The sequence below is a fragment of the Urocitellus parryii genome, chromosome 6 (assembly GCF_045843805.1).
Source record: "Urocitellus parryii isolate mUroPar1 chromosome 6, mUroPar1.hap1, whole genome shotgun sequence".
NCBI classification, from domain to species: domain Eukaryota; kingdom Metazoa; phylum Chordata; class Mammalia; order Rodentia; family Sciuridae; genus Urocitellus; species Urocitellus parryii.
The window spans coordinates 90642965-90656690 of record NC_135536.1 but is presented as its reverse complement, the minus strand read 5'-3'; the positions used below and the strand labels follow the sequence as shown (position 1 = coordinate 90656690).

Sequence of the window (13726 nt, the reverse complement as noted above, 5' to 3'; positions counted from 1 at the left end):
GTTTTATCTTCCTAGTACAGTGGAAAAAATGTGGCATTTTTACTTCATATTGGTTGTACATGGGGGATTGTTAACACCCAAGTGATAACAATCAATTAAAATATTGTTTAATCCTGTAAGACTGTTATAGCATTTTAAATAACCTGCTTACTTTCCAGAATACTTACAGGTAATTTCACATTAGTGAAATTTAATTTCACATTAGAGCAAATTTGAAGCCCACCTGAAAGAATAAAGGAAGTTCAGTAGCCATAAAGCTAAGTATGAAATAGAAAAACCCCATGGTAAGTTTTAAACAGCAGCTCGGTATAAATTTCCAATACAGTAAGACTGGGAATGAAGAGTTTTTGTCCAAAAGGAATATTCCAGTGAACTTTTGAACTTTGAATAAGGAAATTTCTAGAAAAACTGAAGACTGAAGAGTAAAAAAAACTGAAGAAGTAAGAGTCTTCCAGCAAAATTGAAATTTAATTTTCCAGTTTTCCTCCTCCCAAAAAATTCCAAAAGATACCTTTGGTAGGCATAGATTTTTAAATTTTCATATTCAGAATTAGCACAGCAGCAGCAAATAATTATACCAGTATTACTCAGGATTGATAGTTTTTATTTATAGAATTAATTCCTGGTTTGTCATAAAAGGCTTGTAGAAATGACAAAAGTTTTACTATGACAAACTAATTTGTAGAAATGACAAAAGTTTTACTATGACAAACTAATTTATAGAAATGACAAAGTTTTACTATGACAAACTAATTTATCTACAGTCTGAAAGATCTGGAAGTTCTGCTGGCATTAGTATCATTTACAGTGGCAGAAGTAATTAAGTAACTGCTGAAATAACATTAATCAAGCTTAAATTTCCACTGAGAACATTTTATAGTCAGAGAGTAATGTTATCAATATCTATACAGAAAGGAAACAGATATTATGATTTCAGAGATATAAGATGATTTCAAATTTTCTAAGTTTAGTTGATAAAATGGTTTGACAGTCTAGACTCACAGAACAGAAAACAGATAAATCCACATCACTCCACCCCTTGGTAAACAAAGAATTGTTTATCCTTTTTCTTGTATTATTGCAAATATTGATGCCAAATACCCTCAGCTACCAATTTAAGATACACTGAATGATGTATATAAGAGAAGTTATGATTAAAGTTTTAAGTTCAAAGTCAAGAAATAGACTGTTTTTTAAAAAAACATGGTAAGGAGAAAGAAAATATCTATGTTGAACTAAGAAATACTTAAGCAAGGTTATGAATGACTAATAACTAAGAACAATAGTCTTTTTCAGTATCTATTTTTTTTCTTTTGCAAAAAAAGCCATTTATAGTTCAACAAGTTAATTGTTATAAATGCTAGGGTATATATTTGTGCCAACCCATTTTAGTATGAGCAATTAAGTTTTAACTTTATTTTATTTATTTATTTTTTTGGACCCTGTATCCAGTCTTGTTTCACACATTGCATTTGATTGTTTCAAACATTGTTAATGTTGGCCCAATATTTCATTTTATAGATTATGGAATTATTTAGTCATTTTGCTAATGCTAAACTTAACAGGTTGTTTCCTAATAACAGTAAACTTTTAGAAGTAAGTTTACATAAGGATCTTTCCACATTTCAGATTATTTCTTAAAATTGAAATGTTTGAAATTAAATTACTGCTATGAACATATTTCCAAGTTGCTCTCCAGAAAGGATCCCTTTATTTTTAAATGTTTTTTTTTTTTTTTAAATTTTTATTTTTTGGTACTGGGGATTGAACCCAGGGACACTTAACCACTGAGCCACATTGCCAGTTCTTTTAATATTTTATTTAGAGACAGGGTTTTGCTGAGTTGCTTGGGGTCTTACTAAGTTGCTTTGAATTGTCGATCCTCCTGCCTAAGCTCCCAAATCACTGGGATTACAGACTTTATCACTGCACCTGGCTGTTCTTAAATTTTGAAAAAAATTATTTTTGCAATACTGGGGATTGAACCCATGGAACACTCTTAATTACTGAACTGCATCCCTACCCTTTTTATTTTTTACTTTGAGACAGGGTCTCACTAAGTTGCTTAGGGCCTAAGTTGGTGAGGCTGACTTTGAACTTGTTATCCTCCTACTTCAGCCTTCCAAGCCACTGGAATTACAGGTGTGTGCCACCGTGCCCAGCTATACTCTGTTTTTATATAAACAATATGATGATGTGTATCTTACCTTAGTTTGGGTGGCACTGAGTAGTAGAATGGTATTTAAAATGTTTTTTTCTGATTTGTTTGGTAAGATTGGTTTCTTTGAGACTGGTTTCTTTGATTCTTCTATGTGTGTAAAGGTACTTGTTATTTATTTATTTATTTTCAATGAGTTGACTGCTGTCATTTATTGGGAATCTTTGTATGAATTCTTTTTTTTTTTGATTTAAAAAATGAAATTTATTACAGTAATTGAATTATAATTAAAGAAGAAACCAGGCCCAAATGGCTTCAACAAAGGAAAAAATAACTCAGTCTTCACAAAAGGAAAGAACAAAACTCATCTACAAAAACTCTTCCATAAAATAGAAAAAATGGGCAGATTCTACCAATTAATTTTGAGAACAACCTAACATTTATACTAACCTGACAGTTATAATAAAGAAAATTATAGGTTACTATCACTTATTTTTTTTAATTTGAAATCTTGCAGACTGTGTTTCCTGCATGATTTATTACATTAGAAATCAATCACCTTAAGATATGTAGAACCCCATCCCCATGTCTCAACTACTTCAAAATTAAACAGCATATTTATAAATATCTCACAGGTCAAAGAAGAAAGCACAAGAAAAGTAAATAAAAAGTGGGCTTTTTTGGTACTGATGACTGAACTGAGGGGTGCTCACCCACTGAGCCATTTTTTATATTTTGTTTAGAGACAGGGTCTCACTGAGTTGCTAAGTGCCTCACTAACTCATGATCCTTCTACATCAGCCTCCCAAGCCGCTGGGATTATAGGCATGCCCATTGCGCCTGGCCTAAAAAAGTGTTTTGAATTAAGTGATAACAAAAGCTTAAAATATCAGAATTTCTGGGATGAAACAGTACTCAGGTAAACACTTACAATTTAAAGTACTTGTATCAGAAAGAAGTTAGATTAACAATCAGATTACTTTCAAATTAGATAGTAGGGAGGAAAAAATAAGAGTAAGAGCAGAAACATGAAATAGAAAAGAAGTAATACAGCTAAAAGTTGATAAAAATCTAAAAAGTCTAATCAGGAAAAAACACAAAAATTAATTCTTTATGTTTTATGTAATTTAATATTTTGTTATATTTGTTGCAGGTATTTTCCTAATTTAGTGTTTTAGTTCTATCATGTTTTTTGATTGTTGTTGACTTCTTTTAAATACATAGTTTTCTTTTATATTTTGTTGTCTATGAACCTTTACTTATTTATTTTTATGAGTGTTGAGAATCAAACCCAATGCCTCACACACGTGCAAGGCAAGTGCTCTACCACTGAGCTACAACCCCAGCCCCCTGCATAGATTTTTTTTTTTAATATTATATTTTTTAGGTGTAGATGGACACAACACAATGCCTTTATTTTTTATGTGGTGCTGAGGATCGAACCTGGGTCCCGCCCGTGCCAGGCAAGCGCTCTACCACTGAGCCACAATCCCAGCCCCCTACATAGATGTTTTAACTTGCATTTTATTTGGACTTTCCAGTTCTATGTATCCTAAGGTTTTTATACTATTTTTTGTGAACTTTGTCCAATTTAATAGCTGTGTTTTTTGACTGCCTTCCTGCTTATCCATATACATCTTTTCTTATTGCTTATCAGTAATTCTTCTGAATACAAGATTTTTAAAAAATCACTGCTTGTAAATAAAGTTTTTTTACCTTAATTCTGCTTTATTTTTGTGTAACTTGATTCAGTGCAGTATCTTAAAAATTGTTGACTTTTGGGGTACTTTCTTAGGTAGGAGGACCAGAGGGGTGAGATATTTTACATTTTCAAATTTGGGGAAGAGGTATTTGATATATGTAGGGAGTCATAGTAAAATTCAGGTGCTTTGAACAGTGGCCCAACCTATTTGGAACACATGATTTTGTCCTTCCTCTGTATAGTGTTCTGGGAATGTCGGTGGAATCCACTCCTGATGGAGAAGAGAAGGAAGAGTTGGAAGAAAAGGAGAAAGAGGAGGTAGAAGAAGATATTTCAGAAGATACTACACACTCCTTTGCTGCTGAAGGTAGCTTATGCCTTCCTTTTTCAAGATAGTAGATTGTTTTGTATTCCTTTAATGTGATAGTGTAGGTGTCTCAATTTTGTTTATTTTATCAGGTTGTTTTTGTCATGATTAAATTAAGAGTCATTAAGAAATTTGCTCATACAATTATGAGCTCACTATTCCACAATTTAGATCGCTAACTTGGTGTTCTGGAGTTTTTAGCTCTTTGAATAGTCCCCTTTCTGCATATTGACTCTTCCCCCCCCCCCCCCCCCCCCCGCTTTTTTTTTTTTTTTTTACCCTAGTGCTTGAGTTTGAAGCCAGTGGTGCTTTACCACTGAGCTCCATCCCCAGCCCTTTATATTTTTTATTTTGTTACAGGGTCTCACTAAGTTGCTGAGACTGGCCTCCAACTTGGTGATCCTCCTGTCTGAATCTCCCCAGTAACTGGGATTACAGGTGTGCACCACCATGCCCAACTTCTTCCTCCTTTTTTTTTTTTTTTTTTTAATAGTCTTTTTAGTTGTAGATGGACACAGTATCTTTATTTGTTTATTTTTTTTATGTGGTGCTGACGATTGAACCCAGTGCCTCACGCATGTGAGGCAAGCGCTCAACCACTGAGCTACAGCCCCAGCCCCTTCTTCCTCCCTTTGTATTCATTTGTTTTCGTATATGTTTAGCATCTGAATTGCTGTTTGTGTGGGTGTAGTTTATGGTACACCTTTAGAATGTAGACATGGTCTACCATATTAGATGCTGTAATATTTTGTGGTACTCAAGTTTTTTCCTGCCATATATTTTTCCCCTTCATTTTTAATGCATTTACTCTTGATTCTTTGGTGGTGTTGTTGTTGTTATTTTTTTTCATGGTGCTGAGAATCAGACATGCCTCATGCATGTTAAGCAAGCACTCTACCACTGAACTACATCCCCAGCATCTTTTTTTGGGTGTGGAGGGCGCCAAGGATTGAACTCGGGGACATTCAACCATTGAGCCACATTATTCTTATTCTTGATTTTTTGGGAAAAATTTGGGGGCCAGGGCTTTGTGAAGGACTTAACATGATCCTCCTTTTTTTTTTTTTTGGTATTGAGGATTGAATCCAGTGGTGCTTAACTACTGAACCACATCCTCAGCCCTTTTTTATATTTTGTTTAGATACAGGGTCTCACTGAGTTGCAAAGTGCCTCACTAAGTTGCTGAGGCTGGCTTTGAACTTGCCATCCTCCTGCCTCAGCCTCCCGAGCTGCTGGATTATAGGTGTGTGCCCCTGTGCCCGCTTTTATTTTATTTTTTTAATTAGTTATATATAACAGTAGAATGCACTTTGATACGTTATATGTAATGGAGTATAATTTCTCATTCTTCTGGTTATACATGATGTAGAATCCCACTGGTTGTACAGTTATATATGTACCTAGGGTAATAATGTCTGATTCATTATACTATCCTTCCTACCCCTATTGGCTTCCCTCCCTTTACTATCCTCTACCTAATGTAAAGTAACTCTGTTCTTTCCTAGCCTCCCACCTAATTGTGAATTAGCATTTACATATCAGAAAAATCATTTGGTCTTTGTTTTTTGGGGATTGGCTTATTTCACTTAGCAGTATATTCTCTAGCTCTATCCATTTACTGGCAAATGCCATATTTCATTCTTCTTTAAGGCTGAGTAATATTCTATCATACACACACACACACACACACACACACATACACACACACACCACATTTTATTTTTTTATTTATCCATCTGTTGAAAGGCACCTAAGTTGGTTCCATAGTTTAGCTATTGTGAATTGAGCTGCTGTAAACATTGATGTGGCTGTACCACTGTAATATGCTGATTTTAAGTCCTTTGGGTATAAACTGAGAAGTGAGATAGCTGGGTCTAACAATAGTTCCATTCCAAGTGTTCTGAGGAATCTCCATATTGCTTTCCATAATAGTTACACCAATTTGCATTTCCACCAGCACCTTTTCCCCTACATCCTTGCCAACATTTATTGATTGTATTCTTGATAATTGCCATCTGACTGGAGTGAGATGAAATCTTAGAGTGTTTTTGATTTGCATTTCTCTAATTGCTAGAGATGTTGAACATTTTTTCTTAAATTTGTTGATTAATTGCATTTCTTCTTCTGTGAATTGTCTTTTGAGTTCCTTAGCCCATTTATTGATTGGGTTATTTATTCTTTTGGTGTTAAGTTTTTTGAGTTCTTTATATATCCTGTAGATTAATGCTCTATCTGAGCTGTATGTGGTAAGGATTTTCTCCTATTCTGTAGGCTCTCTGTTCACATAATCTTATTTCTTACGCTTTGGGAGTCTTGTTAAGGAAGGCAGTTCCTAAGCCAACATGGTGAAAATTTGGGCTTACCTTTTCTTCTGTTAAATTCAGGGTCTCTGGTCTAGTGCCTAAGTCTTTGATCTACTTTTGAGTTGATTTTTGTGCCGGATGAGAGAGAACAAAATTTCATTTTATTACATGTGGATTTCCAATTTTCCCAGCACCATTTATTGAGTAAGCTATCTTTTCTCCAGTGAATGTTTTTGGCACCTTTGAACATGATCCTCTTTTGCTAAGGGCCAGCACCTGCACATTGATAATGTTGTAGAACTGTAACTGATTTCTTGGAATTTTGTTCCTAGATCCTGCTTCATCACAGTTGGGCTTTGAGGTTCTGGAACTCTCCCAGAGCCAGGATGTTGAAGAACGTACTGTTCCATATGAAGCAGATAAGGAGCATCTACATTCAGTAACCACCAACTCTGGTTATACCAGGCTATCTGAAACAGACGCAGATACTGGTATGAAATATGTTTTCTCATTTTTGAATTTTTTTTAAAGTGTTTTCCTCCCTTGCTAAAGCTAGTCATTGTTTTCTTTGATAAGTTTTTTACCAAAATTAATATAACCTAATATAAGTGAGATTGCAGAGTTGGCTGGTAAATATTTGTCAGTTGATGGCTTGCAGATTGAAGTTTCCTGTTAAGTAGGTAATTGATTACTTTTCTTTTTTTAGAATGGTGTGTGTTTGTGTGTATGTGTGTGTGCTTATTTATTTATTTGATACTGGGGCTTGGAGTCAGGGATACTTTACCACTGAGTTACATTCCTAGTTCTTTGTATTTATTTTAATTAATTAATTTGTTATTTATTTTTGATACCAGGGATTGAACCCAGATGTGCTTAACCTCTGAGCCACATTCCCAGCCCCTTTTTGTTTTGAGACAAGGTCTCCCTAAGTTGGCTTAGGATCTCACTAAGTAGCTAAGGCTGGCTTTGATCTTGTGATCCTCCTGCCTCTGCCTCCTGAGCAGCTGGGATTCCAGGCATGCACCACTGCACCTGGCTATTCTTTTTAAGACAGGGTCTTGCTAAGTGGCGGGTAAGTGGCTGAGGTTAGCCTCAAACTTGTGATCCTCTTGCCTTGACCTCCTGAGTTGCTGGGATTATAGGCGTAAACCACCTAGCTTGGCTTGTATATATTGTTAAACTGGATTTATTTCTGAAGTTGAAGTATTTGCCTTCTAAAAATCATTTAGGTGGCTGGGTAGTTGGCACATGTCTGTAATCCCAGCAACTTGAGAGGTTGAGGCAGGAGGATCGTGAGTTCAAAGCCAGCCTCAGCAACTTGGCGAGGCCCTAAGTAACTCAGCAAGACCCTGTCTTAAAAAGAAATGCCAGGTGCTATATTAAAAAAAAAAAAAAAAGTCGGGGGGAGGGCTGGGGATGTTACTCAGTAGTTAAGTGCTCCTAGATTCAATCCTTGGTACCCCTGTCCAAAAAAAAAAAAAAAAAAAAAAAAGTCATTTAGGTGGACCAGTAATATAGCTCAGTTATAGGATCCTTGTTTAATGTGTGCTAAGTCCTGGGCATGATCCTCAGTACTGGAAAAAAAACAAAACGCATTTAGGACTGCTTCTGGTACTTTGATAAATTAAATATTTCCTTCCTATCTTCTTCTTGTCTTCTTCTAAAACTTGAAGCAGTTAAGCATGAAGAACAGTCCAGTGAAGATATCCCTATGGAAGAACAGCCCAGCAAAGACATCCCTGTAACACTAGAGCCCAGTAAAGGTATACATGCACTAGAAGAGCAAAATCTACCACCTACAAGGTAAATATATGTATGAAAAAAAATATGTGTATGGGTTTTTGCCTTTGGATTATATTAACTTCATTTTGCCAAGTGAAAACATTTTTAGAAATTGTTGATATGTTTTTTACCCTTTGAAATTGGTATATTTCTGTCCAGTAGAAACATTGATTCATAAATATTGGTCATTTTTGCAGTATGTTTGTTCTTATCTTACTGTGAACCTTTTAAAAGGTGATTTATTGCTGCTGTAACTATAAGCCTGATTCTATAATCTTTAGTTACTCTCCTCTGTAATCTTTGCCCAGAGTCTGTAGGAAGTCTTTTTAGCTTCTCTGGTGTTAGGCAGAATCACATGAATACAATGTTTGAAAACCTACTGTTTCTATACTTGAGCATCAAGATTTCTTTGGATCTTTAGGTATCCTGCATCTGGTAGTTTATGATATAGATGTATATAGATTTCTCTTAGTGTTTTAACTTCTTAACTTGGTATGAATTTGAACAGTGAAGATATGCTTCTGCTCTATGATGATTATGTTATCCCAAACTTTATTGCCCCTGATCTGTATGTGAAGTTTGGATATGACAGGAAAATTGAGATGCTTCCAGTTTGGGATGAGGTTGCATAAGTATTCAGTTTTGTTTTGTTTTTTCCTTCAATAGGAACAGTGGGGTTTCCTGGGTATGGTGGCCCATGCCAGTAGTCAGGAGGCTGAGGCAGGAGGGTGTAGGGTTCAAAGCCATTCTCAGCAAAAGTGAGGTGCTAAGCAACTCAGTGAGACACCCTGTTTCTAAGTAAAATACAAAATAGGGCTGGGGATATGGCTCAGTGGTTGAGTGCCACTGAGTTCAATCCCTGGTACCCCCCCACCAAAAAAAAAAAAAGAAAGAAAAGAAAAGAAACCCAGTAGGATTTGAGGTCCTAAACAAAGTTGAATATTAAGAGAAGTTGTCTTGGGCTGGGGAGCTGGGGATGTGGCTCAAGTGGTAGCACACTCGCCTAGCATGCATGGGGCACTGGGTTCGATTCTCAGCACCACATAAAGACAAAATAAAGATATTGTGTCCACCTCAAGCTAAAAAAACACAAATATTAAAAAAAAAACAAGGAGAAATTGTCTTTCTAATGTAAAATGCTTAACAGTGGCAAACTTTTTAGATTTTTTCTTTAAGAAAACTAGAACAAAATCCACAATCTGCAAAGTAAACCATGTAAGAAATTCTTCCAGCTAGTATTTCTTCCTGAATAGGTGAAACCTCTGGGAAGGGGCTGAAAATGAGTTTCTTAAATGTGTGAGTATTGTCATTGTGAAGAGCTCTTGGTTTGATCATGGGTTGATTAGATCAAATGGAAAAGATCAGCTGAAAATAATATGTGTGTGGCAGTAGTGCAGAAGATAGTTCACATATAAGCACTTTTCTGGGAAGGTCATCATTTGATTGCTTCCCTTAGTGGCTTTGTGTTCTGGATCAGAATTCTTTATATAGGTCTGGATAACAGCTCATGTGACAAAAATTCCCAGATCACTTATCAGAATTTTTGGAAAGTTCAAAGTACAGAGCGAGCAGAATTGAAAAGAGGTGTTGCTGTGTGAGAGACTGAAGCAGGCTTTGAAATGGGCTGAGGCCTTTGCAAAGTAACTTAATTCACTTTCAGTGGGCAATTACATAGGTTACAACCTTCTGCTATTCTTGAAATCATTGATGAAAATCACAAAACAAGTAAAGTTTTTTAGTTAAAAGATCAAAGCAATTGAACTTAGAATCCTTTTCTCCTGATGCTATGAATTTTCTAGGTCAGAAGACATGTCTTCTAGTCCCAAAGTGTCTCTTCCTGCTGTGGAAACAAAAGAACAAATGTGTGCTCAAGAACTTCTGGAAGGTGGACTGCAGGTTCAGAAGTCACCAGAGCCTGAGGTTTTGTCAACCCAGGAAGACTTGTTTGACCATAGCAATAAAACAGGTACAAAGGATGATCAGTTATTATAACTCCTTTTCTCCTCTTATTTCTGAGGCTGCTGTTTTAAGGTAGAAAGCACTTTAATAGTTATGCTGACATGTTTGTGAAATGTAATGAAAATATGTTTCTAGCCTATTAGTGAGAAGGGCTTCTGGGGAATGATTGCTATTTGACATTTTAATGTAAGTTTCTCTCTTTGGAGATATTGAAGAATAATAGCTAATAAAATAAATTCGATAATATGGACAGAGTAGCCTTTTTTTTTCCTGTTACCATGTTTACTAATGCCTCAAATCCTAAATTTTTTAAGTCAGGTTTTTCATGTTCACTTTGTTTATTAGTTCACCTGCCACAAAAAGTAAGTTAAAAATCTAGCAGAAAGGAACTTAAAACAGAAGACTAGAGTGGTATTTGCTTCATACTTTTGTGTTCTCCCACCCTCCCCATTTCACAACTTCAGGGAGCATGAAAGCATTAGTAATAACCCTCAAAACATAACTTGTTGCTAAGTGTAGTGGAGCATGCCTGTAATCCAGCAGGAGAATCTCAAGTTCAAGACCAACCTGGATAACTTAGACCCTATCTCAAAATAAAAAGTGGAAAGGGCTGGAAATGTGGCTCAGTGGTTGAGCACGTTGGGTTCAATCCCCAGTACTGCAAAAAAAAAAAAAAAAGAAAAGAAAGAAAGAAAGATATTGTATTGATTAAGGAGTTAAGGGAAGAAGGCTGTATTCTTTTACTATTTTGTGAGATAGATTTAGAAGGTCACCAAGAAGCCTTCACTGAAGCTACAGGTTGTTTTTAAGACATTTATTTTTACTTAGGATTAATAAAGTTGACATTCCATTTGTTGCTAAGGAGAAGAATCCAATAGGAAACTTCATGATACATATCAGTGATGGCTGCTTATATATTCTTTTATTAATGCATTATCATTTTTCGTCTCCTTTGAGGAGGCCCAAGTTCTAATTATGAAAATTGCTGCATTCGTATCATCAGGTGTCATGCGCTTTGTTTTGACTTCTCCCATCTGCATCATGGCATGAGCTTTACTACATCTTAGGTAGACCTTGGAATAAAAGGCTCGCTTGCTGTTTTATAATAGAAGCATCACAAGGAAGAAGAGCAGCCAAGCAGAGGTATAAGGATTCTTTTCCTCTCCAAGCTTAGATTATGACAGAAAGGACTAAGGAACTCTTTTCATCAATTCTTTATTTTAAAAACCCATAATTTTGGGGGGGTTGATGTTCACAGAAGATTTGTGTTGTATTGACAGTCCATTAATTATATACAATTAGAAAAGAATTTCTGCCCTCTTAAAACATGGTTGAAAATATGGATATTACTGTTTTTGCAGTACTGAGTTTTTTTTTTTTTTTTTTTTGACAACTCTGTAATGGCAATCTGAGAAATGAATGCAACCAGAATTTCTTTTTTTCCAATAGCTTCTGATGATTGCTCCACTCCTTCAAAGGAGGAAGGTGGGTGTTCTCTGGCTTCCACACCTGCTACCACTCTACACCTTCTTCAGCTCTCTGGTCAGAGGTCTCTTGTTCAGGAGAGTCTTTCCACGTAAGTAAGCCTGTAATATCTTGGGCCAAAGCAACATGTCCCTGAGGGTCATAGGCTGTTTTTGAAAGAGTTAAAGTTGCCTGCTAGCTCAAAATTCTTCTTAGAACCAAAAGAATCTGGGCTTTAGAATTTTGGGAATGAGAACTTAGTGGCACTATTGAGGGAAAATAGATCTGGCTTTCCAATGGAGACTTTATTATAGCCCAAAATTTTCACTATGAAAGAAAATGTTACATATTCAAAACAAGCATTCTGCTCCTCCATTTTACTAACAGTTTTTCCCATATAACAGTATAGAGTGGAGAATAGGTTGTTATAGTTGACAATTAAATGTATTTTTTCATCTCTGTAGGTAGAGCGAAGAGGTTTGCTTTTTTTAAATAAAATTTGCATAGTCTTCTATTATGCAAAAAATGGAGTAAAAAGATTTTTTTATTTGTAATCTACAAATGAATTTTTAATGCTTATCATGTTTTTCAAAATCATGATGTTCTTGTGTCTGGTTTCCCATTTCGTTCTTACTCTTTAAAAAAAAAAATTCTTATATTAGAAATGTGTGGTGTGGGAAATAGTTATTCAGTGGTTCTTCCACTGGTCTCATATTGCTTTGTGGGGGAAATGCTATTTTCTGAATGATTTAGATATTTTTTCTATTAAAAAGTAAAAACTTTGGGAACTGTGGTTATGGTTAAATAATCTGTGATTCTCTCTTTTTATAAAGGAATTCCTCAGATCTTGTTGCTCCTTCCCCCGATGCTTTCCGATCTACCCCTTTTATTGTTCCTAGCAGTCCCACGGAGCAAGAAGGGAGAAAAGGTGAGCTCTCTTCATCTGTCTGTTGATCTAAGATTAGAAGAGGACTGATAATGTTGCCCACTGGTAGAACACTTTACTAGTATGCAAGAAGCCCTAGGTTCCATTCCCAGCACCAGGGGGCAAAAAAAAAGCAGCATTGCATCTCTTCCTTCTTGCAAAATATTCTGTTCCTTTATACTTTAGGTCACTGTGCCCTACGCTATTCAGGAGGACTCCTGTCTCTCTTTCAGTTATATAGCCTAGTGTAAAGTGCTCTCCTCAGTTGCTTTTCTAGCATAGATTCTTCTTAGATTTTTGTCATACTGACTCAATTTTTACAAAGACCCTTAAGGAAAAAAAAAATAATAGTTTGAAGTTGTACTCAAATTAATATGGTGAAGAACTGGATTTTGAATTTTTTTTTTTTATTACTAATGGTCTGGTAGTCTCCAATAGCATGCTAATAATACATCATTCTGGTGAGAGAGGACCAATAATTCTTTCTTATACTCTTTATAAACTATTTTTTGCTATTATTAAAATAGTTTTATCCAGCGGTTGACTAGGAGCAAGTGGAAAAATTTAAATCTATTCACATTCTCCTTTGAGGACTTAGTGATTTTATATTACTTTATTCACATGAATACTTCTCTTTTCATTTGCCTGGTTTACCTTACTTATCTAAACTGCTCTTTTGCTCTGCCCTCATCTTCTATCCAATTATTTAATACATTTCTAAATTCTGCTGTTTCTACAAAGAAGTTTTTTCTAATTTGTGATTTTCTTCTTTTCATTCTTTCAGGTATTAATAATATTATAATAGCATATATTTGTTGAGTACCTAGTATATGCTAGACACTGTTCTAGGTGCTTTTCAATTTGGTTTTAGGTGTCTCTCTATGGTTTTTCTCATTGAATCCTCACAACAGTCCTAAGAAGTAGGTATTTCTTTTACAGAAGAGGAAATGGCGGCACAGAGAGATTTCACACCTCATAAGAGGCAGGATTAGAACTTGGGCATTTGCCTCTAGAGCTTTTGCTCTTATCTGTCCTATAATGTGCCTTATGTGGTATCCTGTTGTTT

The 13726-nt window shown here is 35.5% G+C and overlaps 1 protein-coding gene across 4 annotated transcripts in view; it reads left to right on the top strand.

Annotated features, from left to right (window-relative positions):
* Window positions 1–13726, top strand: part of Tp53bp1 (tumor protein p53 binding protein 1) — a 93746-nt gene that overhangs the window by 27126 nt on the left and 52894 nt on the right. For 3 of the 4 annotated variants that reach the window (XM_026391245.2, XM_026391236.2, XM_077800015.1), the window contains 6 exons: window positions 4103–4227; window positions 6863–7021; window positions 8204–8333; window positions 10112–10278; window positions 11721–11847; window positions 12569–12663. In XM_026391245.2, coding sequence (XP_026247030.2) covers window positions 4103–4227; window positions 6863–7021; window positions 8204–8333; window positions 10112–10278; window positions 11721–11847; window positions 12569–12663 — 803 coding nt within the window. The remainder of the gene's footprint in view (window positions 1–4102; window positions 4228–6862; window positions 7022–8203; window positions 8334–10111; window positions 10279–11720; window positions 11848–12568; window positions 12664–13726) is intronic. The other variant, XM_026391253.2, reaches the window with a different exon arrangement.